General features: G+C 41.3%; 3 protein-coding genes across 6 annotated transcripts in view; 2 read left to right on the top strand and 1 right to left on the bottom strand.

The window, feature by feature from the left end:
* Positions 1-26,046, bottom strand: part of LOC127047924 (cardiomyopathy-associated protein 5-like) — a 478,816-nt gene that overhangs the window by 94,171 nt on the left and 358,599 nt on the right. The gene's annotated exons all lie outside the window — the stretch shown is intronic.
* On the top strand, positions 142-7,268 carry MRPS36 (mitochondrial ribosomal protein S36). Its single transcript, XM_050947187.1, has 4 exons — positions 142-244; positions 2,087-2,150; positions 5,356-5,558; positions 6,983-7,268. The coding sequence occupies exons 1-4, from the start codon at positions 206-208 to the stop codon at positions 6,998-7,000; spliced, it is 324 nt and encodes a 107-aa protein (XP_050803144.1). The 5' UTR covers positions 142-205; the 3' UTR covers positions 7,001-7,268.
* The window catches only part of CDK7 (cyclin dependent kinase 7), a 31,854-nt gene continuing 17,768 nt past the window's right edge, over positions 11,961-26,046 (top strand). Inside the window, exons 1-7 of one of the 4 annotated variants that reach the window (XM_050947075.1) lie at positions 11,985-12,130; positions 13,162-13,287; positions 16,362-16,421; positions 18,858-18,891; positions 22,153-22,838; positions 23,248-23,315; positions 25,111-25,179. In XM_050947075.1, the coding sequence (XP_050803032.1) occupies positions 25,162-25,179 (18 nt within the window). In that variant the 5' untranslated portion in view covers positions 11,985-12,130; positions 13,162-13,287; positions 16,362-16,421; ... (2 more) ...; positions 23,248-23,315; positions 25,111-25,161. Of the gene's footprint in view, positions 12,131-13,161; positions 13,288-16,361; positions 16,422-18,857; positions 18,892-22,152; positions 22,839-23,247; positions 23,316-25,110; positions 25,180-26,046 lie in introns of all 4 variants that reach the window. The other 3 variants (XM_050947074.1, XM_050947076.1, XM_050947077.1) reach the window with 3 other exon arrangements.

The following is a 26,046-nucleotide window of genomic DNA, read 5'->3' on the forward strand; positions in this document are numbered from 1 at the left end:
AGAACGTACCTTGGGTCACATGTTGGCGTGCACGTATATGGTCCACCACACCAAACTCAGGATGAGGCTGCTCCAGCTGTGGAGCCTGACTCCAGCCCCGCCTTCCAGGCAGTTCTAGCTCTGCCCCGCCCCCTGCGTGGCCCCGCCTCTCGCGCCGGCGCCGAGCTCGCGGACTGGAGGATGCAGTAGCTGCCTGCGGGTCACCATGGGCAGCAAGATGGCGGCCGCCAGCAGGGTCGTTCAGGTAACTAGGGTTGTTTCCCCGCGAAGGGGGCGGGCCCGGCGTTCTGCGTTCGGCCGCCCGGGGGGAGCCTGCTGCGATCTGCCCACCTCTGCCGGCGGCTGGAGATGCCGGAGCAGCCGCACAGCGAGAGCGGCCGGGGCTGATGCCCTTGGCCTGGAGGTGCAGTTGGGGAGCCGGGGCGCTGGTGGGGGCTCTGGGCAAGTGGCGGGCCGAGGTGCTTCTGGGCCCGAGTCTGGAGAAGGGGCGAGCGGATCTGAGCTGCGGGATTGCGGGGACACTGCGGGGGGGACGAGTGAGGCTGGGCGCGCTGGGGGTCAGTGACAGCAGCGGGGGCCTCACCTGCCTGGGGGCGGGGACTCTTCCGCCACGGCGGGAGGGAGGGACCCAGACTGCCGCTGCCCACGGGCTCACCTGTTTCCATGGGCGATGCTTGCCAGTGGCTACAGCCCGGCTCCCTTTAGAGCTGCTGCTGCCGCCCGCCCCCCGCGGGCCTTGTCGTCTCCCCGCAACCTCGCTCTGCGTTGAGGTGCAGGGCCCGAGGCCTCCGTCGTTTCGTCCTCGGTGCCTGGAAGCGCGCGGTGCTCGCGCTACAGCAGTCCGGGCCCGGGGGCCCTCGCGCGGGTGCGGTACGTGGAGATGCCGACCGCGCCTGATCACCCTGGGAGAGCTTCCTCGAGAGACTCGGAGGAGTTGGTGGAGAAAGGGCGCAGAACCGAGGGAGGGAATAAATTCTCGCTGCTCTTTCTTCAAGAGCCTCTATTCCAATTCTTTCCATCACTATTCTGGTTTAGCTATGTGGGCAACAGCCTACTCTAACTGTCTTCAGCTTCCCCTTAAAGGGACAGCAGCTTGCAGATCACACCTCAGTCAGAAATAAGCACCTGCTATTAGTACAAATAACCATTAAGATACATGAAAGGGATTTGAGAAAAAAAATCTTTTCTTCTGTTTTTTCCAGTTTTGTTTCCTTTGTACCTTTAATAGCACTTTGTGTGTAGCGGAATTTGCTTTTCTGCTTCATGGACCAAGCAAGTAGGGGTTCTCCAATGTCTTGATATCCTCACATACCTTTCTTCCCTACCCATATTAACTAGTCATCTGGTCTGTTGGACCCAGTGCTCAATTGCCTGCTTCTCTTGTGGTATTATTCCTACTGCTATAGGGATGCCAGCAAATTGCCTATCTTGCAGTAGCCCTGATTATGCACCCTCAGAATATCACCTTCCCATAAATGCTTATTTGCAACTCATAAACTGCTGTTCTTGGGAATGAGGGAAAGCCTTTTTTATTTTAAAGAAATAAACTTTTTGAAAAAAATCAATGCAAATAATCAGGGATTTGGAGCAATCAAATTTTTGAATTGCTCCACTCCAGCTCCGGGCAAAAACCTACTGCTCTGCACTCCAGCTCCAGGCTCCTCTCCAAAGCCCTGCAAAAAATATCTTAATGCAGATGGGGGTTGAACTCCACATGTATTAGTATATAGCTGTTTACTTCTGAGACTAGAAAAACCTTAGAATCCAATTTATACTGCAGTTATAGTTCCTCCTCTATAAGCCATAGTTAGTTGTGTGGAAACTAATAAAGCATTGCATTTGCTTTACAGTCTAATACAGCTTTGAATCTGAAATGTCACTTGGACAGTCTTAGCTTTGATTAAAAATAAAATTTAAATTATTATAAATCTCCCAAATCTGGTGTTAATGAAAGCGCAAAGCAACAGGGTAAAAATAATTGCTTAGTGTGTAGCATTCTTGCCATGAAAATCTCATGAACTTTTATATTTTATTTACCCAAACTCTCCCCCCTTCCCTGCCTCTTTCCACTGCTGTGTTGTTTTAGGTAGTCAAGCCACATACACCCTTAATCAAGTTCCCGGACAGAAAAACTAGTCCTAAACCTAAAAGTAAGTATTTCATTTGTAAATAAAATTTATACCATATTATATTTATTTGCCTGAGTATTTACATAAGACCCATGACACATTGTTTCTTTTTGGCTTATATGGTTCAATTTTGGCTCAATTGTTTCTGAGCATTGACCTAGTTTGGTGGCAGCTGCCTGATTTTATGCTTTAGAAAACAGACCATACTTAATGCATAAAACTGAGATTACCTTATTTCCTCTGTTGCCCAGGCAGAGTTTTGAGGATCTCCATTTTTATCCTCCTACTTTAATCTTATACTATGAGCTCATTTTGCTAACACTAATCTCCATTTAAGAGAGGCTGTGCTAAACTCACTTCTAAGCAGCATGAGTTTTCAATGAAGTTTGCAGCAGAAAGGCAGTCTGTTTTCCTTGCTTTGTCTACAATATTTAAAATCCTGATGGTACCTGAGAGGGCAGTTTACTCCCACTATGCATAAGGGAAAAAAGTTGTTGTTATATTTAAAAAAACAGTACTCAATCTGACTTTACTGTATATCTGTATATTACTACATTGATGCTTACAGGGTACCAATCACCATCATATGTAGACATCAAAGTTGTCATATTGCTCCATTAAAATGAGATTGTGTATTGTTATGACTAACATTCCTCTTGACTCAATAAAGTATTTGAAACAAAAATAGGAGATGTTTTTTATGAAATTCTGGCCTAATACTTCTTTTTATCTGGAGGCTGTGATAATTCCTGGTTCATTCCTCTTTTAATTCAGTACCTATGATATCTTCTTAAATATTGGAGTCAAACTTGTTCAGCACACCTAAAATTAAAGGATCCCTTCCTGTTTATGTCCCCAGAGCTCACCACTTATTTTAAGGTTTTTCACTGGTGGTGGTAGAGGTAGATATAATGAACATTACTATAGAATTTTGAAAAATGAGAACTTTAATTCTTGGAATCTAATGACTTCAACCCTGGTGTTGGAAGCACTCCATAAAAATATTTTTCTTTTTGGCTTGATTGGTGGTTTTGACCTGAGCGTGAATTCCCATTGAATATTTTTGTTAAAAAATGAAGTGTATTGGACAGAATTCTATGCAGTGTTTGCCCACACCATCTAATTTGTATCTAGTTCCAACACCCTCTACTCTATTGAAAATCTTTTTCAATGATTGAATAAACAACTAATTTCTCATCTCTTATTCTTCTAAATCTGATGTGCAAGTTCTGATTAGAGCTGGCTGAAACTCCAAATTTTTGATTCGTGAGAAATTTCAGCTTTTCAGAAGTTGGGTTTGTTCTCATCATAACCAAACCGAATTTGTTGAAATATTTCAACAAATCCAAAATTTCAGTTTGGAGACACTGAAATATGGTGTTTGTGGAATGAAATATTGGAAACTAATCAGAATGCTATTCACTGAATGTCAGTTTCATTGAGCCCCTGCTGGGATTCCCGGGGGGAGGGGGTGTGTGGGTGTGTAGATATAGACCTTCCTACCTTGATCCATGCCTTTGTCACCTCAAGACTATTCTGTACATTTTCAATCCATTCATCCTGTAGTGATTTAGAATATGATAGCCTGTATTTTACCATGATGTGGTGCATTTGTGGTTGGCTGTATACTTGACTGGTTGGCCTTGAGGGATCTGTTCCTGGTTCCCTCCTCAGTCTCTGGGAAGCCTTACCTGTACTGAGGGTATCAGGTATATTTCTTCACTGTCAACTCTGAATATGTCTCTCTGCTGCTGCTGTCACCCACAGTGCTAAGTCCCGCATCTCTTCCTCAATATCCCACATCTCTTCCTCAATATCCTTGAATCAGTTGAAATGCCACATGGCTAAAATTGAAAAACTCATCTTCCTCTGCTTCTTTCTCTGACCTTATCAGCAACTTCATCATCCATCTGGTCCCCTGGGTTGGCAAGCATAGTTTCACATTTGACTCATTTAGGATTGCTAAATCCTGTTACTGCTTATTCTGCAACTATCTTATCACTGCTGCTTCAATTTTCGTATTAGGTCTGATCATTTCTCACCTGGGCTACTGCAGCATCCGCATCTCTGGCTTCCTTGACTTTTGCATTACATTCACTCTAGTCCACAAATTGAGGCTGGGGGTGTAATAGGATGGGAAATGTTGCTCCCATGGGACTTGGGACTTGAATTAGGAATCTTTACTTCCACAGGATATTGTAATTGTGTAGTCTACTGTGTTGTCAAGTCTAAATCATTTGTTTATTGGGGGGGGTTGTTTTTGTTTTTTTGTCCAGAGGGATGAATGCTATATAAACACATTGCCACTAGAAAAATTCATTATTGGCTTTTTTGACCATCTAGCCCTCATCATCAAGTTCTTGCATTGCTATGCAATGCTGACTTATATCATGTTCAAAATCTTCCATCCTTGCAGCTTCAAGGCCCTTCTGACACCTAGTTTCCTACTCCCCAGCTCATAACCCAAGTGCTTATTTATACTTGAGGCTGTTTCTGTACTTTTCTACAAGTTATTCCATGCCTTCTTTCAGTCTCGTATGCCTGGAATGTCCTTCCTGACCCTGTGCATCTCAAATCCTTCAAAACTCACCCATTTTGGTCAACATTCAGCAACTGACCTCCACTCCCTGTGACCTTCATTTTGGATGTAACCTACAAACTATATTATATGAATTAATTAAAAATACAAACAAAGCACTATAATACAAACCACATTTTGTAATATTTCACAGTTACAACCGTCATCCTCCCATAGACCTATCCCTTTGTCTGTGGACAACTTGTATTGTAAACTACTTGAGTAGAAATATAATGACCAAACCTTAAAGAATCCCACATGCTTATGACATACACTGTGAGGCACTGTATGTTCTTAATCTGCAGTTACGGCTCCCCAATGTAAGTATTTGTAAAACTATGTACTGGTTTAACTACTGTTGCAACATCAGTACCTATCCCTTTCAATCTGTGCTTCCTCTTACTCTCAAAATTTGACTGTATCAATGTTCTCATTGCTATATTAGTCCCTAAAATTGAAAATAAAAGTATATGGTGAGAAGGAAGGGGCTTAAATTCATGCAAGTAGCTTTATAGTGAAAAATTCTACTGCACGACCAGTACCTTCTAACTTTTACTGACTGCAGTAATGAATAACTATACTCAAGCCCATTAAGGTATTAAAATATTCTCTGTACTTCTATACATGGTTTTGAAATCTGGGTTTCAGTGCAGGAATCTCTGCAAGCAAGGGTACCACCACTCCATGCTTCAGCTGCACAGATGTCTGTAGGAGACAGACCACCAGCCCTTCAAAACATTTCATCCATTAGTAGAGTACAAGGCACACCAGACACGACAGAATTAGTAAAAACATTACCTCAAAAGTACAGGAGAAAGCTGATGTCAGATGAGGAGATGGAATACATTCAAGTAAGTTTTTTGTTATATTTGTTACTACATATGTCCTCTGTAGTTATTCACTATGTTGAATACTTTGCAAAACAACTTCTGGACAACATGATAAATATCCTTATCCAAGTTAACTCTTGTTAACTTTGCACTTACATCAAGCATTACAACTTAATTTGCAGTAAATGCAAACTAAATATTCCGCAACACACAAGCTGGGTAGATAAGGTATCCCTGTTTGGCAGTTCAGGATGCTGATACAGACAGAGAGGCTGTGACTTGCCCACGGTCGTGCAGAAAGCCAGTGACAAAATCAGTACTAGAATTTGTTTTGAAGTTCTATACTACATTTAATCCATTAAACCATGTTATTTCAGTGTCATTACCTATTGTATTTACAATTGTCTACATGTACTTCTATTAAAATTAGTATATTTATTTTTTGCACAAAGTGCTGATCCTTTCATTTATGAGTTTATTCATAGACTGAGGAGGCTAAACAGGTAGCTTATGCCCAAAATATAGGTTGTGTGTTTAAGAATAAAAATTACAGAAACAAATATTAATTATTTATTTCACAGAAAACAAATTGAGTTTAAATGCTCCCTTATAGTGTTGGCAAACTAATATTGCAGCATTATGCAAGTACACGAGAGGCAGAAAATTTAATTGACTACAAATTGGCATTGTACCTGTAATTTGTTGAGTTTTGAGCACTTCGTCACCAGATGGTGACAAATTGGGAGATTAGAGAAGAGTATCAAAAATATTAAAGAGCTGGAGGGATGGGTTTGAGGCAAGGCTAAAAAACTACATCTATGTAACTTGATGTGGTGATGATTAAGTCCACAAGTATTCAAAGGATATAAACATTGATGATAGAGAGGAATTTTTATATAGGGTGGAAAGAGGGCTATAACTAGGAGTAATGGAATTAAAGAAGGCGTGAAACTTCCTGCCATTGAGCCTAAAAGTTTTCCAGCAATGAGAGGTATTAAGCTGTAAAAGTCTAGCAGGAAAACAGTGGAAACATCTTCTGGACACCTTAGATTATTAAAACAGAGAATGTTTAAACAGGAAGCTTGCTTTTTACTGTCTTTTTTGCACTTCTGAGCTTGGACAAAGAAAATAACTAGTCCAGTTTCTTTCTTTTGCAGTCTTTTATTCACCAGTGTAATGCTGCAGTGTTCATTTTTACATTGACCTATATAAGAAGTTACACAAACATTTCTCAGATTTTTGTGAGATTTTTTTACAACATCTAAGACAAATAGAAACTTTGTGTCCATAAAAGTAATAAATAAAAGGTAGAATTCTTTAAATGTGCAAATAACCCAGTATTGAAAACAGAACTTCCCTGTTCAGTAATAACAAAGTGCAAACCAGCATGTCAGCTTCCATTTCTTTTAGTAGAAGACATGTAATAGTCTATTTTTCTTTTACAGCGTGGAGGTCCAGAATAATTACAGAAGATGCTTGTTCACCACTGCTGAATGAATTACTGTATTCACATTAAAGGCCTTTATCACTCTGAATGTTATAAACAGTTTAATTGCTTTAATAAAGACCCTGTATAAAAGAGTGAGAAAGTTGACACTTAGGCCACTTCTCTTCTAATGTATGTTTCTGGGCCAGCTTTTCTGTTAAAAGCTGATTAAGATAATTGTCTGAATCCACTTTAGAAACCTCCACTATTCAAATGTAACTTAAGCAATAAAATTGTCAAGGATATCTACTTTCATAGCCATTGTTGATCCACAAACAAAGGTCCAGATCTAGTGCAAAATCTCTCAGGCCCATAAGATGAGCATTGTAAAGTTGCTACTTTTTATTATAAGAATCTTAATGTTCTTACTTTTCAACTTCAGACAGATATATAAAAATAAGCTTTCATTCTGGCATCCTGCTGCATGGTGGCTGCTTGCCCTGACAGTTTAAATGCTTCCTAGGGTGAGAACAGCATTAAGATAGAGATGATCAGCTTATTCTTGGACTAATTTTAGTAATTAAAATTGTGTTTGGAACAGCTCTTAAACTCACTTGCCTACAGTTTTAGAGAAAACTACCTTTCAGAACTGATTCTTGCTTTCTTGAGCTTTAGAAGTCAGGTATATCATAGGGCCGATGGGTTTAGTTTCAAGAAGAAAACTACAGGTAGCCTTTACTTCTCTTCATGTTTGCTCGACAAATTAACCTTAATCTGGGTAAAAAAGAGACTAAAAAAATTAACGTGAGTGCCACATCTGTTAAGTACGCCTTGTGCCTTGAGCAATTTTAATAGGTTAAACTACACCACTAGCCCAGTAAGCTGGAGAACTTCCCTTCAGTCCCTTGATGCCTACTAAGGCAGATATCAGGCTTTTGTTTTATACCTTTTAACCTATTAAAAATGGACTTCAGGCCTTTCTTAGAAGATACAGAAGCGGCATGAGGGGCAGAGTTGCAAAGTTGCAGGCTCATGATAGGGGAAGGGCTTGCCTCTTATCTTTTCAGGATTGTATCCAAGTATAGTTTTCAGGTTCAGTTGTCAACTAGAGCAGTAAGTGCTCTATCAGATTAACTGGTTCTGTATGTTTCACAGTAATTATAAACACTAAAGCCTTGAAATGTTGCTGACAAGTAAGACTCATTTTAAAATATGCCATATCTACAGATAGGGATGGACAATTCTATATCAGTTCTCTTAGGGTAGCAAAAAAAAACCCCAACAACTCACTACCAATCTGCTTAGTACTTAAACTGTCACTGACAACATTGTTCAGGAAATAAAATATTCAGTTACAACCAAGTTTTAGTGCATCTTCAAGTCCTCCTAGAGAACCATCTCTCCCAACTATCTCATAGAATTTTAAATATATTGGTGAATTGTGTACATTATACAACAGTATTTTTTTGTCACAGTGATATGGTAATATTGCTGTGACAGAAAATACTAATAAATGTACTGAAGAGGGGAGTTGAGGCACAAAGTGGTTGAATGAACAAGGAATATAGACGCCGTATCTCCTGATTCTGAGTCATGAGCTCTGAAAAGACCATTATTTTCCCAAAATACAAAATGGTGGTGCCAGAACATACTGCAGAGTATAGTAGACAAAGATGAGAGAAGTTTGTTCATATTATTACTATGCATTACTTACACATGGACAGAGAAAAGAGTTAATTCAACTCTTAGGTTTGTCTATCTGGAAGAATTAATTTGAATAGCTTCCCCTCATCATGTACTCCAGAATAAGTATGTCCACACAGTGAGCTATTCTGGATTATCTTTTGTGCTTTAAATTCACACTTTAAATAACTAAGGCCTTGTCTAGTCTTGAAAGTTATTTCAGATTAATGTGTCAATATGAACAGTTCTAACTGGGGGTTGGCTGCTACTTCCAGTATAACTGAGCGATGGCAGCAAAAGAATAATTTTAAATCAATGGAATATGTTGCATAGAAAGGATAACACCATGTTAAAATGCAGAGACAATGAAAAAAAGCATTGTCTTACAAAAGCTCATTTTGAATTTTATGGGTCTAATAAACTGTTTTGTTAAATCAATTGCACATTCCACTACTCCTGGCACTGGTGGGAAGTCATAGCCAGAATGTGAAGCATGGATGTAAATAGGTCTGAGTCTAAGGTGTATACTATATAATCTGTCCAAATTTTCCTGAAAATGATTCCACTTGAGAGCTGGAATATTAACCATGAAGTTCTGTTCTACAAACCAGTTTGAGGGCCCAAAAGTGCACAGTGAAGTGACTGGATTTAAAAAAAAAAAAGACTCTTCTACCTTCCAAATCACCATCTTCCTCCAAAGTTCTGAAAATAAAGCCAAAAAAAAAATCACTTTGAATATTCAAAGTCAATTTTATCCTTCTACTGTACTTCCACTGCTGTTGGATAATCCTATAGCAGGACCTTGGATTTCAGAAAAGTAGACTTTGATTCTCTCAGGGAATTGATGGGCAGGATCCCCTAGGAGGCTAATGAGGAAAGGAATCAAGGAGAACTGGCTTTATTTTAAAGAAGCCTTATTGAGGGTTCAATAAGTTCCTTTGTTCAGAAGGAACAAACCATCTCTGTGTGCAGAAAGAACAGCAGATATGGCAGGCTTGGCATGGCTTAACAGAGAAATCTTCAGTGATCTTAAACACAAAAAGGTAGTTTACAAGAAGTGGAAACTTGGACAGATGACTAGAGAGGAATATAAAGATATTACTTGAGCATGCAGAGGTGTAATCAGGAAGGCCAAAGCACAATTGGAGTTGCAGCTAGCAAGGGCAAGAAGAAAGGATAGATCAGTGGTTTGAGCATTGGCCTGCTAAACCCAGGGTTGTGAGTTCAATCCCTGAGGAGGCCATTTGGGGATTAGTCCTGCTTTGAGCAGGGGGTTGGACTAGATGATCTCCTGAGGTCCCTTTCAAGCCTGATAATCTATGAATCTAAGGGTTTCTACAGGTATGTTAGCAACAAGAAGGCAGTCAAGGAAAGTGTAGGACCCTTACTGGATGGGGGAGACAATCTAATGACAGCTGATATGGGAAAAGCTGAAATACTCAATGCTTTTTTGGCCTCTGTCTTCACAAGCAAGGTCAGTTCCCAGACTGCTGGACTGGGCAGCACAGTAGGGGGAGGAGGTGAGCAGTCCTCAGTGGTGAAAGAACAGGTTAAGGACTATTTGGAGAAGCTGGACATGCACAAGTCCATGGGGCTGGATGCAATGCATCCGAGGGTACTGAGGGAGTTGGCTGATGTGATTGCAGAGCCATTGGCCATTGTCTTTGAAAACTCATGGTGATAAGGGGAGGTCTCAGGCAACTGGAAAAAGGTAAATATAGTGATCTTTTTTAAAAAAAGGAAGGAGAATTTCGGGAACTACAGATTGGTCAGCCTCACTTCAGTCCCCAGAAAAATCATGGAGCAGGTCCTCCAGGAATCCCTTTTGAAGCACTTGGAGGAGAAAGGTGATCAGGAACAGTCAACATGGATTCATCAAGGTCAAGTCATGCCTGATCCACCTGAATGCCTTCTATGATGAGATAACTGCCTCTGTGGATATGGGGAAAGTGGTAGACGTGATATACCTTGACTGTAGCCAACCATTTGATATGGTCTCCCACAGTAATCTTGTTAAAGAAGTTTGGGTTGAATGAATGGACAATAAGGTGGATAGAAAGCTGGCTAGATCGTCAGGCTCAACGGGTAGTGATCAACGGCTCAATGTCTACTTGGCAGCTGGTATCAAGCAGAGTGCGGCAGGGGTCGGTCCTGGGGCCGGTTTTGTTCAACACCTTCATTAATGATCTGGATGATGGGATGGATTGTACTTTCAGCAAGTTTGCAAATAACACTAAGCTGGGGGGAGAGGCAGATATGCTGTAGAGTAGTGATAGGGTCCAGAGTAACCTAGACAAATTGGAAGATTGGGCCAAAAGAAATCTGATGCAGTTCAACAAGGACAAGTGGAGAGTCCTGCACTTAGGACAGAAAAATCCCATGCACTGCTACAGGATGAAGACCGACTGGCTAAGCAGCAGTTCAGCATAAAAGGACCTGGGGATTACAGTGGACAAAAAGCTGGATATGAATAAACAGTTGCCAAGAAGGCTAACGGCATATTGGGCTACATTAGTAGGAGCATTGCCAGCAGATCTAAGGAACTGATTATTACTGTCTATTTGGCACTGGTGAGGCCACATCTGGAGTATTGTGTAGGTCTGTCCCAACCCTTATCTTCTGTGATTGTGTGCTTCAGGAATGCTTTTATCGCCATCTAGCCTTGAACCAGAGACTGGGACTGAGTAAGATGCAGACCTTGCTATTGTGATCCGGGCCTGTCACCTCCAGCCCATATCACTGCAATGCACTTTTCAAAGGGCTCACGCCTCTCTAGGAATTAAAGGCGGGCATTTTGCAGCGGCCTGCTGTAGCTTTGTTTCAGCCGCAACCTGTTAGCGCTTCTGGGTGAGCTGCAGCGAGTGTTGGTGGACGTCTCTCGTTCAGGCTGGAGCTCCCATCTGCCCAAAGGCTGGTGTCCCTGCCTCTCACTCAGGGGAGTGGGCCCAGTGCCTTACTGGCTGGTCGGTGCGGTCGGACGGGATCCGCCCTAGCCTGCCAGGCGGCGCTTCCGGCAAACTCCCCTGCTGGGGCAGCTCTAGGGGCGGTAGCGTGGAGCCCGCAGCCGCCTCACCCCGCCGAGCTCAGCGAGCTGCTGCGCTCCCTTGTAGCAGCCCCGCCTCGGCCCTCGCTCTTCCAGGAACCCTGAGCCGGCGCCACGCAGCGCCTCCCGTCCTGCCCCGCCTGCGGCAGGCGTCTGCCGGGGCGGCCTCGGAAGGGGCTGGCGCCCAAGGGCGACGAATGTGCGTCGCTTAGTGACTGTTGCTAGAGCGGGACGATGGCGTCGTCAACAGGACGCCGCCGCCGCCAGTAGAGCTCATGCGCAGGTAGCTCGAGGAAGGGGCGGGGCCGGAAGTAGCGGGCGGCTCAGGCAGTGACGGTTTTAAATCCCCCTGGCCCGGCCGGCTCCTTTCCCCGGCCAGTGATGGACGCGCGGGCGCGGGCTAAGCGCTATGAGAAGCTCGACTTCCTGGGCGAGGGGCAGGTGAGGTCTGCGCGGTGGGGTCGGGGCCCGCCCGGCCGGTGCAGTTGGGAGCAGAGGGGCTGGGCTGGGCCGGGCCGGGCCGGCCTGTGCGGGGGAGGGGAGGGGAGGGGGTCTCGGCTAGTGGGGCAGCGGGGCCGGGCCGGTGTTGGTGCTTTGTTGCTCCTAGGATATGAGAGAGACAAGGCCACCTTCTACATATTAATTATACATTTGTGTCGCTCATGTGCTGTAGGAGTGTTTCAATTGGTAGGGTAGAGGTAGGGTTGCTGCTTTGTTTGTGGTGCCATTAGAATTTGAATATTCCTTTCTGTATATTGATTAATAAGAGGAAATCATCCCAATTCTGCTTTGCTCCTGTGCACATGGAGTATGTTTGCAGAACTACAGATGCAGGGTTTTTGTTGGAGGGCTTATCCCAGTTAATGTAATTTAAGTTGGGCCCCCAATTTCACTCTTATAAGTAGAATGGGTTGTGTTGTGTTGAATAGTTTTTAGTGGATAGTTTGTTGTCGGGAGGGGAGAGTGGGGTTGTGTTTTTCTATCAGAGTGGAAGCCCTGGAAGGTTATTTCTTTAATTCTTGTAGCCCATCTGAAACATTCTGATGTATTTATTATAAGGTTTAGGTATCTGTAATTAAGTCTGTTCAGTCTTCAAGTCTCTCAAAGAAAAATATCCCCTGTTCAAGCTGTTTAGGGATTTTTCTTTTTAAAAAAACTGATTCTCTCCCTGCCCCTGCCAAGGTTGACCTGTATTATAGTAGGTTTCTAAGAAGGAGTAAGATTCTTTGCAAAGCATCTTGAGTAGCTGATAGTACAACTTGGTTCCCAGCATACAGCAGTCAATTTATGAGTCCATTAGGGGGAGTTATGAATTTGGAAATTCTTCCACTAAAGTTGGTAGGTCATTGATGTATGGATTGAAGAAAGTTGGTCTGGTTATATTTATGGACTCTTTCTTTATAGGTCTTGGAAATGCTCTATGCTGTGTGGCTGGGATTTAGTTACGTTGATTTGGTTTAAATTCTTTCTAGTTGCACTAGATACCAGTTTCTTGAGGCACATCTTCTTCAATTTATGCTATGACGGAGAGGTGGAGCCCTGGGCTAGCCTATGCAACAGAGAGGTGCTGCACAAAGTGAGGATGGTGGCAGTTTAAGGTCTGTACTCTGGTTAGCTCCTGTCCCAGAATGAAATTGAGAAGAATGCTCATAAGAGATGGCCTTATGCTATGTAGTACCCTGCCACAAGATCAGGAAAGGACAATAATGACAAATAGACACAGGGGATTAGATCCCCCACAGTGTGTAATCCTATCCTAGGTGGATCATATGAGAGATGTGGGATGTTTTTCTCATGCCCTGGCAACACTTGTCATGCCAATAAAGTCACATTGAGGGGCTATCATCACTTCTGTTGGTAGCTGTAGTTGGAGTATGGGGTCAGTGTGTGTGTGCCCTAAGGATGGAGAGGCATCTCTTTTGGGTAATTTGGGACAGGTTATGAGTATCATACTTGGAAGTTTTATCCTTTTCCTCTGGTCTAGAGGCTTTTTTCTGATTTCTGGTGCATTCATCTAGGAATATAAACACTTGCATACCTTGTCCATCTAGTCCAGTGTCCAATCTGACAGAGCCCAATACCAGATGCTACAAAGGAAGATACAAGAAATTCTGTGATGGACAAATACAAAATGACCAGCCCATAGGGAAACTTCTGTCTTCATTATATAGTTGGCTTTTGCACTGAACTTTGGGAGTTCTTATCCCTTTTATATCAGGAGAAATATCTTTTGATTTTTCCATTATTCATGTAAATATATTAATTGGTTTTAATCTTATTCATTTTGGCCTGAGATCTCTTGTGACAGCAAGTTCCACGTATTAATTACAAACTGATAAAAGGAACCCTTTTAAAAACACATTTGAATGTTATCTTTCAGTTATATTGTATGTCTCCTTTTTGTATCGTGAGCATAAACTGGAGCCCCTGACTTCCCTTCTCTATCTCCTCCAGTATTGTATTAAACCTCCATCATATCTGCTCTTATTGGTCTTCCCTCACATTTTTTTTCAGTCTTAGTTGAGTCTCTCCTTGAATCTAATCACTTTAATTGCCAATTTCTGAACCCTTTCTCATAGATCTCTTAATATAGAGTGACCTGAACAGAACAGTATTCCAAGTAAAAGCATTCCATTGCTTTGTATAATGACATATTAAAATATTTTCAGGATATTCTGTCCCATACTTACCCTACTATTTTGGTTTTTGGCCACTGCTGTGCACTGATCTGGCTGACACCTGTGACTTTTCTTGAGCAGTTACAATTAATTTAGAACTCAGTTTTCTGAATGCATAGTTACTCCTTGCAAAGTGACTAGCCTTACCTTCCTCAGCAGTTAATTCCATTCATCCTTATGATCCTATTCAGCTAGCTTTGTTAGGTCAGTTAATTAGGTTTATTAGCACCCCACTGCTCTCTAGTCTTGATTAACCTAAGTAAGCTTATCATGTATAAACTGTGTCACTTTACTGTTCACCTCTTTTTTGCAGATCACTAACAAATATATTAAACAGAACCTTGAAGCAATCCACTGACATCTGTGCCATCTTTATACAAGACATGTAATGGAGAGTCATATAGGCTTCTGTCTGTGAGTGGGCAATTCCAGTCACTATCCATTTATTGTAGGTGGTATCTACCAGAACACTGGTTCCTGCTTTTACGCCATTATTGGGAGAAGGGCTTCTGCAGAGGAAAGAGCTATGCCATATTTGCCCCAAGTATGGCAGGATCCATTGTGATAACTGACTGGATTTTCTGGAGCTGAAAATCCACCCAAAATACCCTTTTCCTCCCCCCACCCCCACCCCAAAAAACCTTCAGGCTTCACATAAGAGACTATTAGGCACTATGTCCTAGGTGTGGTGACTGTCATGGCAAGGCACTGAGGGCAACATAGTTTGAGGTGGAAAAGGTCCAGCTCACAGAGCACTCTAGAGATAAGGATCAGCACCTTGAACTGGATCCAGAAGTCTGGAGGGGAGGAAAACGGGACTATGAACATAACTGTTCAATGTGCACTTTTGGCCGAAAACCTAAACAATGTTAGAATGTGTAAGGAATGAGATGGAAAGTTATAAAATGCCTTTGTAATATTTTCTTATTAATCAGTGGTTTGCTCTCACCTAGAATAATGTATTCCCCTTTATTATTTCTCAGAAAACTTCAATATTCTGCTTGGATTAGAACTAGCGAAAAATTGCCACACAAGACCCCTCTCTAGGTAAAACTAGCACAGGGCTCATCAGACGTTGCCTAACCAAGACACTTGAAGCAACTAGCTAGCAGTCAAAGACCACAACTCACGTAAAAAGAAGCTGATCATAACCTCTTATTTTGCCAACAGTGGAATTCTCTCAGTTGGTCATTGGTGGAACCAAAGCCTTTATGTAGTAATTAAACATTTACTATTTATTCAGTGCGTTAATTGACACATTCAACATCACTCAGTGAGGATCTGCTCCCCGTAGGAGGATGCTGTTCCTGCCCCATAATTTTTTTCTTCTCCATCCCCCTTCCTCTGCTTCTTTCCCTCTTCTGCCTTTGGGCCAGTCTTCACTCCCACTCCTTCTGCTAAAGTGTTCAGCAGTGAAATAGTTAATGTTGACACTGAAGTCTCACTGGTATTTAGAGTTAACACACCAATGGAGGCGGAGGTAGGGGGAGTTCATCTTTCTCAGTCACTATTTCAGTCTGTCTGCAAACTCAGGCAGACACCACAACACTGGTTATGGTGTTTGGAAAGCTTTCTTTGCCTCCTATGAGAGCTAGAAAGTTTTTAAATGTGAAAGCTTTGTTTCTGCACAATGAGTGTTGTTTGGATCACACAAACACATCACAAAGGCTAGATCTGACCTGCTAACCATATGTCAGACACCTCTGGATTGGATAAGAATATGCACAGTTGTTATAGCTACTGCTGAAGAGACTTTGAAGGGGTATAAAACTTCATTCTTCTGTGCTTAAGCCAATCTCCAACAGCAGTTGGAGCATAGTCATGAGGGGCAGGGGTTTTTATGTTGGCCACTGCTGAAGATGGGGTACTGGACTATAGGTTTGATCCAATATGGCAATTTCTGTGTCTATGAAGAACACTACATTATTGCACTTACCTGTTATATGGTTGTTAATAATATTGTAAATAAGGACTACTGTTTTTTCTTGTCTTAGTTTGCCACTGTTTATAAAGCAAGGGATAAGAACACCAATCAAATTGTTGCTATTAAAAAGGTAAGTGCTTTGTGTGCTGTTTTATGTATGTACTCTGCAATCAGGTATCTAATTGCTCTTGAAACTGTTCAACGGCTTTATCAGTTTAAAGGGAAGCTGTGATTATATATTCCTATTATTCCTATTGGGAGCTGCCAACTGATGTACCAAGACTACCTCTGCTCCTGTTTTCCTTGCCAGCTCAGGACTCCAGCACCCTGTCTTGCTGAGGCAGACACTTCCGTCTGCTCCAGCAAAGACCCAGGGTCTGAATTACTTGCCCCAAAGCGGCAGGTTTACCTGAAAGCAGCTAACAAAAGTGTGCTTGTCTTTAGCACTCAGATGCCCAACTCTCAATGGGGTCTAAACCCAAATAAATCTGTTTTACCCTATATAAAGCTTATGCAGGGTAAACTCATAAATTGTTCGCCCTCTATAACACTGATAGAGAGAGATGCACAGTTGTTTGCTCCCCCATGTATTAATACATACTCTGAGTTAATAGGTAAAAAATGATTTTATTAAATACAGAAAGGAAGATTTAAGTGGTTCCAAGTAGTAACAGACAGAACAAAGTAAGTCACCAAGCAACGTAAAATAAAATGTGCAAATCTATGTCTAATCAAACTAAATACAGATAATCTCACCCTCAGAGCTACTTCTGTAAGTTTTTTCTTAGACTGGACACCTTCCAGGTCTGGGCACAATTCTTTCCCCTTGTACAGCTCTTGTTCCAGCTTAGGTGGTAGCTAGGGGATTCTTCATGATGGCTTCTCTCTCCCCCTTTGCTCTCTTCCACCCCTTTATATATCTCTTGCATAAGGCAGAAATCCTTTTGTCCCTCTCTGAGTTCCCACCTCCACCTTCTCAATGGAAAGACACCAGATTAAAGATGGATTCCAGTTCAGGTGCTACGATCACATGTCACTGCAAGACTTCATTACCCACTTGCTAGCACACATGTATACAGGAAGACTTACAGGTAAAACACAGCCATCTGCAGACAATGGTCCTAGTTAATGGGAGTCATCAATATTCCAAATCACCATTAATGGCCCACACTTTACATAATTACAATAGGCCCTCAGAGTTGTATTTCATATTTCTAGTTTCAGATACAAGATTGGTACATTTATACAAATAGAATGATTACACTCGGTAGATTATAAGCTTTGTAATGATACCTTACAAGAGACTTTTTGCATGAAGCATATCTCAGTTTTATTATAGTCACTTATTAAATTTTTATAAAAACATACAGACTGCACAACGTCACACCTATAGCACCAACAGTGTGTTGATTGACTAACTGGTTGACCAGTCCAAATCAGCCACCTCAAATGTTTTCCTAATGTAAAACGCTGACTTCAATGCCATTACATTTCTAGATTTGTGACTGGTCACCCAGATCAGAAGCTGGAATTTTAAATATTGCAGACAACATTTTGGTGGGCTGTTACTTTTTATTGCATGTTTGGGGTTTTTTTGAAGTATTTCCAAACATAATGTTAGTAGTGTTAAGCTCTGGGTCTTCCACACCCTTGAGTGTCCTCTTCAAAAGGAGTGTCTGTTTATCTGAGAAGGACAAAGTTGTTTCCAGATAACCCTTTCAGATGGTCTGGCTATTGGTGTTGGGGGAAATCTTGCTTTTGACAGTCATTTTACTCCAAAGACTAAATTACAGAAATCTGTTTACAATATGATTGCTCTTTTCTGATTTGAAACACCACAACCTGATGAGGTTACAGTAAATTGTAATATTGAATATAAATGTTTTAGATGTGCTTTGAGGGACTCTTACTATGATGGAATTACCATAATGAAGAAGCAAGTACCCCTCAGCTTTGCTTAATAAGCAAAGTTTAGCCATTTCAATAATGCAGTCACATTGTTCAATATTCATATTGTACTGCTACATCTCTACTACTGCTCCCATAAGGCTGTTGCTGTTTAAAATTGCCGTGGAGAACAAACTTGTTTGCACTGTAGAATTGCTGTAAGGTCACAAAGTTTTGTTGGTTAAAAAATAACTTCAGGACCGAAAAATGTTTGGCATAGGATCAATCTGGTAAAATCAGAATAGCCTGTAAATTTGAGTTGGTTTGCAACAACCATGTGGATGCCAGTCTTAATAAAATTTGTACTTGGTATGATTCACCTTTTTGGGAGAAGCCCATTACTGGTGTCATATGGCTTTGCAGGCCCAGGCCAAGGTTGCAGTTACAAAACTCTTTGGTAAGATTGCATTATGTCTGGCTTTGGGAAGCATAAACACCTGTTCCTTTTGTAAATGCCAAAGCTACAAATTCACTTCTAAAAATAAACTTCTTCTTAGCTATTTAAGATTTTTTTGTTAACACTAAAACTCAGTTTATCTTTGAGAAACTTATTGAAGTCTTCAGGTGTTGAGGAATGTGATTCTAATTACAGATAATACAGCGCTTACTATTTCTTTAGATTAAACTTGGACATAGATCAGAAGCTAAAGATGGTAAGTACTTGTACACCATAACTTATTTTGTCTTTTTGCCTTTAGTGTGTTACTGTGAACTTCCTACTGTTGCGGTAGAGCAGTAAATTAGTTATTTCATCTGTCCTAGCTGGAAAAGTGATACCTATATTGACTAACTTAATCCTACTTCTTTGGTGTAGCTTTTCCACAGTAACAATACCCCAACACTGCTGGGGGGTCTAAAGAGAAACAAATAGAAAACTTCATATACTTTGCAGTGTTGAACATGATATAAAATCCTGGAGTGTCAAATCAATTGATTTCCATGATCTAAGATGAAAAATAGATGTAAATGAAATATAAATAGTGGCAAATACATTGAATTTTAAAACTTTTCAGTTTTTAATTATCTTTGGCTAATCACATAGTTATTAGTTTACAACATTAAGTTTACTGTGCCTTTTAATGTCTTCTTTGATTTCCTGCCCACATTTCTGTTATATGTTTTATCATAGTGCTGTTGATGTACATGGCATACTAGATTGGTAAGAAGCTAGTCCTTTTGTGTTTCTTTTCACACTGGTGTCCCCAATGTTACCCCGTTTTTAGTATCATTCATGTATTTAAATCACAGCAGGAGGAAGATGATTGTAGGAAGAATTAGGCTTCAAGTATGTGTCAGTGTGGATCTCGTAGGTGCATATGTACCTCATGCATGCAAGATCAGATTTTTTGAATAGTGGTGTCTAGCAGGGCCTGTCATACACACTATGCTTCCTTGTGCTCTCATACAAGTGCATAGAGAGTAGGGCAGGCACAACCCACACTACGATCACTTTTATTGTCTGTGCAGCAAGATGGAACCCAGTGAGTGTCCAACCCGCTACTCTCTTCAGAGACCTTTAAAGAGGTTTTAAAAACTTTTTGGGGGAAGAAATTATCTTCACACTTTCATGCAAATGATGTTCCCAAAAAAGAGAGATTAAATCAAGTGACACCACACTTTCATGATGAAATCCAAATCCTCAGGATTTCATCTCTGGCCATCCTACGACAGACACACATGATGCCCCTTCTGTTTAAGGGGGAGCCACATCCCACATAGGTGCTCTGTGGGCAAGTCTTTCTGTGCCATGATCCAGTACAGGGATGCTTGGCTCAAGGTGCATCTCTCTGAGCAGTCCGTACTGGTTACTTCAGACCAAGAGGTGATGGTTACAGCCAGAGTGGGGCTAGGTAAAGCAGCATTGGCCAGCATTCCCTTGAGCGCTCCACATTCTGTGGTCAGGGGATGGAAAGAACGTGAAGAGAGCAGTATTGGTACTGATGATACTGACCACCTTAACATTGGTAAAGTCCCCATTGTGTGAGACATTAGCACTGACAATGCTAGAACCAGTGACTTTGGTTCCTGTGCAAGCTACCTTGACACCTCGGACAATAAAATAACACCTATGCCTGCTCATAAACAGGACTCCAACTTGTATAGTTGTACCTAGCATAAGCGTAGCCCTGAGACCAATGAGAAGTCCCACTTAGAGCACATGAAATGTCAGTCCTCCAAGAACACAGTCACTTAGCAGCTGGCAAGAGCAAGAGACCTGACACTAATCCTGTTACTGTTACCTGCGGTGGGGCTGAGCAAGGACCTAACACTATCAGTAGAGGCACCCATACACCATCTGCAAATGTTCCTGGTACTGATGAGGTGGACTGGACCAGGAATGGTGCCTTGCCAGTGCCCTTTGAAGGGAATATACACACCTTGCAATTGCCTATATATTCTTGTCAGCATTGAGCAGAGATCCTTTGCCCCTGCCAATGGAGAATGATCCTAAAGAGGGCATAAGGAAGCCCCCATTCAGAGCATTGAGTGCTGCTCCAAAGAGCATGGGAGTGACACCAGGTCAGCTAACAAGGCCAGTACCCATGTAATGTCCCACCTTGGCCATATTGGTCTTACTGGGGCCTGTCCTCCCACACTAGATTATCAGAAATTTGTGGTGCCACCTCCTGTTGTAGAACTGAGTTGGTGAAAGGAACCCAGAAACATTCATGGAGTGGTACCATCTTCTGCCTCCTCCCTGACAAAGACTTGAATCATGGATATATCAAGTACCGACTGGGAAGCCCACCTGGACAATCTACAAATTCAAGAGATTTTGTCCTCAGAAGACATGGGGTTCCACATCAAGCCATCAGGTTAGTCTGTAATCCAACAGTACATTTCCTGTAGGACAGCTCTGCAGTATGCTACATAAACAAAGATCGATATATGCTCATTTCCTCTCTTCTTGGAAGCCATCAAGTGCTGGACATGGTGCCACCAATACTGGAGAACATCAATGGTTCTTCATCTTCCAGGTGTCAGCATCAACCTGGCAGGCTTCCTAAGCAGGCAGACTATTACCACCATGCCACATGCTAGAACTTTTATCCAGAGCAGGCATGAGATTGGGGTTGCTACCAGATGCTGCCTTTCTGCAGTGGTCCCAAGGCCTATTTAATGACTTTCCATCAATTCCCCTGACCCTCAGGATGACTTCCAAAATCAAAACGGACAAAGCCATGATTATTCTCATAGCTCCATGCTGACTGAGGCAATCTTGGCTAACAGACCTGCTACAAATGTCCATCCAGCCTCAGATCCAGCTCCCAGACTGCCCAGACCTCATCTTACACCACCATTACAAGATACTCCATCCAGACCTGAAGCCCCTACATCTCTTCTATGGCTATTGGCTAGCTAAGTACCACAGATACCTACAGGTCCAGGAAATCCTGATACATGCCAGAAAAACATCTATCACAATATATTCATCTGATTGGAAGAGGTTCTCAATGTGAGCATTGGTCCAGGTCTCAGTACTGAATGTTCTCTACTACTTGTTGCATTTAAAACAGACTGGCCTTTTTTTAATCTCTTGGAGTCCACCTATTCAGTGATGTTTGGTCTTTTCTCACCCCCACAATATCTAAATTTTGTAAAGGGTTGCTGCACACTTACCCACTGTTCAGAGAACAGAATCCTGCCTGAGATCTCCGTTTAGTCTGTCTGAGTCTCATGGAGGCCTCTTTCCAGCCTCTCTCAGAATGCAGCTTACACCACCTATCTCTGAAGATGGTCTTCCTAGTGACTATTGCTTCAGTCAGGAGACTGAGTGAGCTTCAGGCACTTATGTCCGAACCTCCCCATACTGCATTCATAAGCACAAAGTGATGTTGCAACTTCACTTGAAATTCATTCCTAAAAGTGTCTCAGAATTTTATCTAATAAACTTCCTTTGTTTTTTCTCAAAGCCACCCTCAGCACTGGGAGTGTGTGCCCATCCAGGACTTGACTTTGTTATACTGACATCGCCAAACCATGCATTTCATCTTTCTAGCCATAGGTGGGCACTCTACAGGTCAATCTATCTCTTCACAAAGAATATTGAAATGGATAACACAATATGTCTTGCTGTGTTACTTGCTGGCTGATGTATCTCTTCCATTAAACATCATGACTTGCTCCACCAGAGCACAAGCAATATCCTCCACTTGCTTTAGGAATGTTCCAAAACTGCTGCCTTACAGATTTCTAATGTTGAGTAACCCACTGACCTTTGTCAAACACTACCCCTTGGAATTAGCCACCAGGTCAGCTGCCAAGCTTGGGAGAGCAGTATTTCAATCACTGTTTTACTGATATAGCTGCAACTTATTCCCACCATCCTGAAGACAATACTACTTGACCATCACCTACGGTGGGATCTACACGAACATGTACTTGAAGGAAGAACTATTACATACACTACAATAACTCTAGTTCTTTTGATACCTTGTTGGTGTGGATCGCACATACCACTCTTCATCCCTCTCTCACATGGGAACATGAGGAGGCAGAGTGCATATGCTGCCCCGATGGACATAGCTATTCAAAAGAATCTCCTCTCTTGTGGATGATGCACGTGTACAGCCACAGTGGGATCCACACTTACTGCTGGGTAAGTAACCATTTTTTTAAAAAGCCTTAAAATTGTTTGACAGGTCAAGATTTGATATCCTCTTCTAGATCTATGCCACAACTTCTCTATTTTGCCAAAAGGGAGCATACACTGCTATAGAAACAATCACATCCTAAAGTGTGAATTTCCACTTACTTGTTAGTTGTGAAGTATTTACTGTTGGCTGCTATGACGATGTGTACCCAACTTTGAATTACAGTGATGTATTTAGTTGCCATTCTGCAAACTAAATACATTTTTTCTCACTTTGTAGTCTAGTTCATAATTTCTCAAACAATCATAAATGACTAACATACAAAAGAAGCTGAATTAGAAATTCTTATTGGTAGCTAAATTGAAGTTTTTATATGCTGCTTCTGCCTTTGATGTAATCTTTCTTTCAATCTAGGAATCAACAGAACAGCCCTGAGGGAGATAAAATTGTTACAGGAGCTAAGCCATCCAAATATCATTGGTGTAAGTATAAAATGAATACTATTTGTGGCGCATGCTGTAAGTCAGTCCCTGAATACTGTAGATATATTCTGCCACAAAGACTTACTGCTGTGATTATGGAGATTTTATCTTAATTCTTATACAGGGCATCTTGCAAGTTGGCAAACCTGATAAAACATTAACTTTAATAAAAAGGCAGATTTCAAAATCCACTTGCATTTTTGCCAAGTGTTAGTTGGAAACTTTTGCTGTTTAGGTGGGGAGAGTCAAATCCTGAAAAATTCAAATTTAAAAATAAAATTGCTTGTGAATCAATGCAGTGTGGCATTTCCCTGATTTTTTGCATGTTGTTCTCTTGCCTCTCTGTTGCGGCTCAGCTTTCCTAAGCAACTGCAAGGTGAAACCGACAGGATCTGTTCAGTTTCAGTAATGCTTTTTAAAATCCAATGGGCAACAGTAATACTTGTAGTTCAGAGCATGCATTTTTTTTTTTTAGTTTTACTTTCAGCTTCAGATAAATGTTTGTAACGGTAAATACTAGTGATGGTTTATTCTCTGAACAGTTGGTTCACATAGACGTACAAAAGTTCAGATGCTTTATTTAAATATTTTCCCTGGAAGTATACTGTTCTTGCCTGATCTCAAGCCCATTCTTACAGCATTTCCATACCCGTAGCTGAAACCAGGAGATGTTGAAACACATGAATTAAAAAGCAGTTAACTTGACTGAAAACATTCAAAAAAGGCTTTAGCTTGTGTCAGAAATGTAAAAAGGATAGCATAAAATCCCTCGTTGGCAGCTGTACTAAATCGCTTTACCTGTAAGGGGTAAAGAAGCTCAAATCTAGTTGGCACCTGACCAGAAGAACCAATGAGGAAAGAAGATACTTTCAAATCTGGGGATTTGTTTGTGGCTCTCTGTTTGTTCCCTCTCCAGATGAAGAGAGACACCAGGCAGGTACAACATCTCCTGAAAACATACCTGAAATGATCCATCTTTCTTACTTACAATTTTTGTAATTATAGGCAAGGAAATGTGTTAGGTTATCTTTTGGTTTGGTTTGTGAATTTTCCCTATGCTAAGAGGTAGTTTGTTCCCTGTTTTGTAACTGTGAAGCTGAGCCACAGGGGAATCCTCTGCGTTTTTAAATGTTTGTTTAACCCTGTAAAGTTACCTTCCATCCTGATTTTGAAAGTGTGATTGGTTTACCTTTACTTTAAAAATTTTCTTCTTTTAAGAACCTGATCGATTTTAGTGTCCTAAAAGTAAAGGGTCTGGTCTGTACTTACATTGAAGACAATTGGTTGGTATATTATTCTCAAGCCTCCCCAGGAAAGGGAGTGAAAGGGCTTGGGAGGATAGAGATTCGAAGTGACCCTGCCCTGACATTTTCTGTAAATGACTTGATGGTAGCAGTACTGTCCAAGGACAAGGAAAGGAATTTGTGCCTTGGGGAAATTTTTAACCTAAACTGGTAAAATATAAGCTTAGGAGGTCTTTCATGTGGGTCCCCACATCTGTACCCTAGAGTTTGGGGCAGGCCCTGACGCTTGTATGTTCTCGAAACAGTTTGGGTCATCCTAGTAAAGAAGCTAAAATGAGTATATGTCTGAGGCAGGGCCAGGCTGAATGTCAGATTGCCCCATACTGCCCTCTAATCACAGTATGTTCTCTTCCCAATATATACAACTCTGCTCCCCCTTCCTGAAAACTATCACAACACACACTGTAGTGACACAGCATTAAAATGATAATATTAGAAGTACTCTGCAGTCAAATATATTTTCCATGTTGTGGTATATTTTGGTTTTCCAGCTTCTTGATGCATTTGGACACAAATCCAATATTAGTCTGGTCTTTGATTTTATGGAAACAGATCTAGAGGTAAGACTGCTTTAGCTGTTGCCTTCTTTTGATTCAGAACTTGGAATGTTTTAACTTTCAATATTGTGCACAAAACTATTGAAATACTGGAAACTATGATAATGTATTACTTTTTCATATTGATATCCAGATGGTATCTCCGAGTAAATGCATTTTGAAAATACTTATATCAAGAAAGATTAGTAATTTGTATTTGTAAGAGATGAGACTATAACACGGATTAGACCTATACAACTTTGCCAGTTCAGGTAGTATCTTTTTGAAGTCTCTTTTGTAGTATATTAACATGCATGCATTCTTAATTAGGATGCAATGCTTTACTTTTTAATACTGCTCTAGAGTGTCAGTAGACTTTTGTCAAGAAATAGTTTATTAAACACATGTGTAGAATTAACATTTTGAGACCCAAGTCATAGACTAGGACCTCATTGTGCTAGACAATGTACAAACATTTACTATATTTTGTAATTAGTAGTAATAGGCATGCAGTCCTGTTTGAATCAGTTCTGTTAACTTGTGAATTGGGTACATTCCAAGAAATATAGATAACATATTATCCACTAATTTCTGTTTTGCTGGTGTTTGATCCCTATTGGAGTGTAAATAAGTAAATCTTTACAGGGGATTTGATATCACATGTTTTTATGCGTTCTTCGAAATAAAGGTTGTAGTAAGCAAGAGTGCATGTTAAGTCAATTATGGTTGTGCATATGCAATGACTGTCCATGCTTTATAGGGAAAAAGTTCAATTTAATAGCAGTAATCTGTCAGTATACAATGTAGTGAGCAATCAGAAAAGCATATACAAATGTTAAAAGAATAGTTGTCTGTTTTGCTAATATCTGTAATGCCTGTCATAAACTAGAG

The sequence above is a fragment of the Gopherus flavomarginatus genome, chromosome 3 (genome assembly GCF_025201925.1).
Source record: "Gopherus flavomarginatus isolate rGopFla2 chromosome 3, rGopFla2.mat.asm, whole genome shotgun sequence".
In the NCBI taxonomy this organism is placed as follows: domain Eukaryota; kingdom Metazoa; phylum Chordata; order Testudines; family Testudinidae; genus Gopherus; species Gopherus flavomarginatus.

Excerpts from the sequence above, each read along its gene's own strand:
- MRPS36 (XM_050947187.1), top strand. The coding sequence starts at position 206 with ATGGGCAGCAAGATGGCGGCCGCCAGCAGGGTCGTTCAG. Across the intron at positions 245-2,086 it reads CCGCCAGCAGGGTCGTTCAG|GTAGTCAAGCCACATACACC; the intron begins GTAACTAGGGTT and ends GTGTTGTTTTAG. Across the intron at positions 2,151-5,355 it reads AACTAGTCCTAAACCTAAAA|TGCAGGAATCTCTGCAAGCA; the intron begins GTAAGTATTTCA and ends TCTGGGTTTCAG.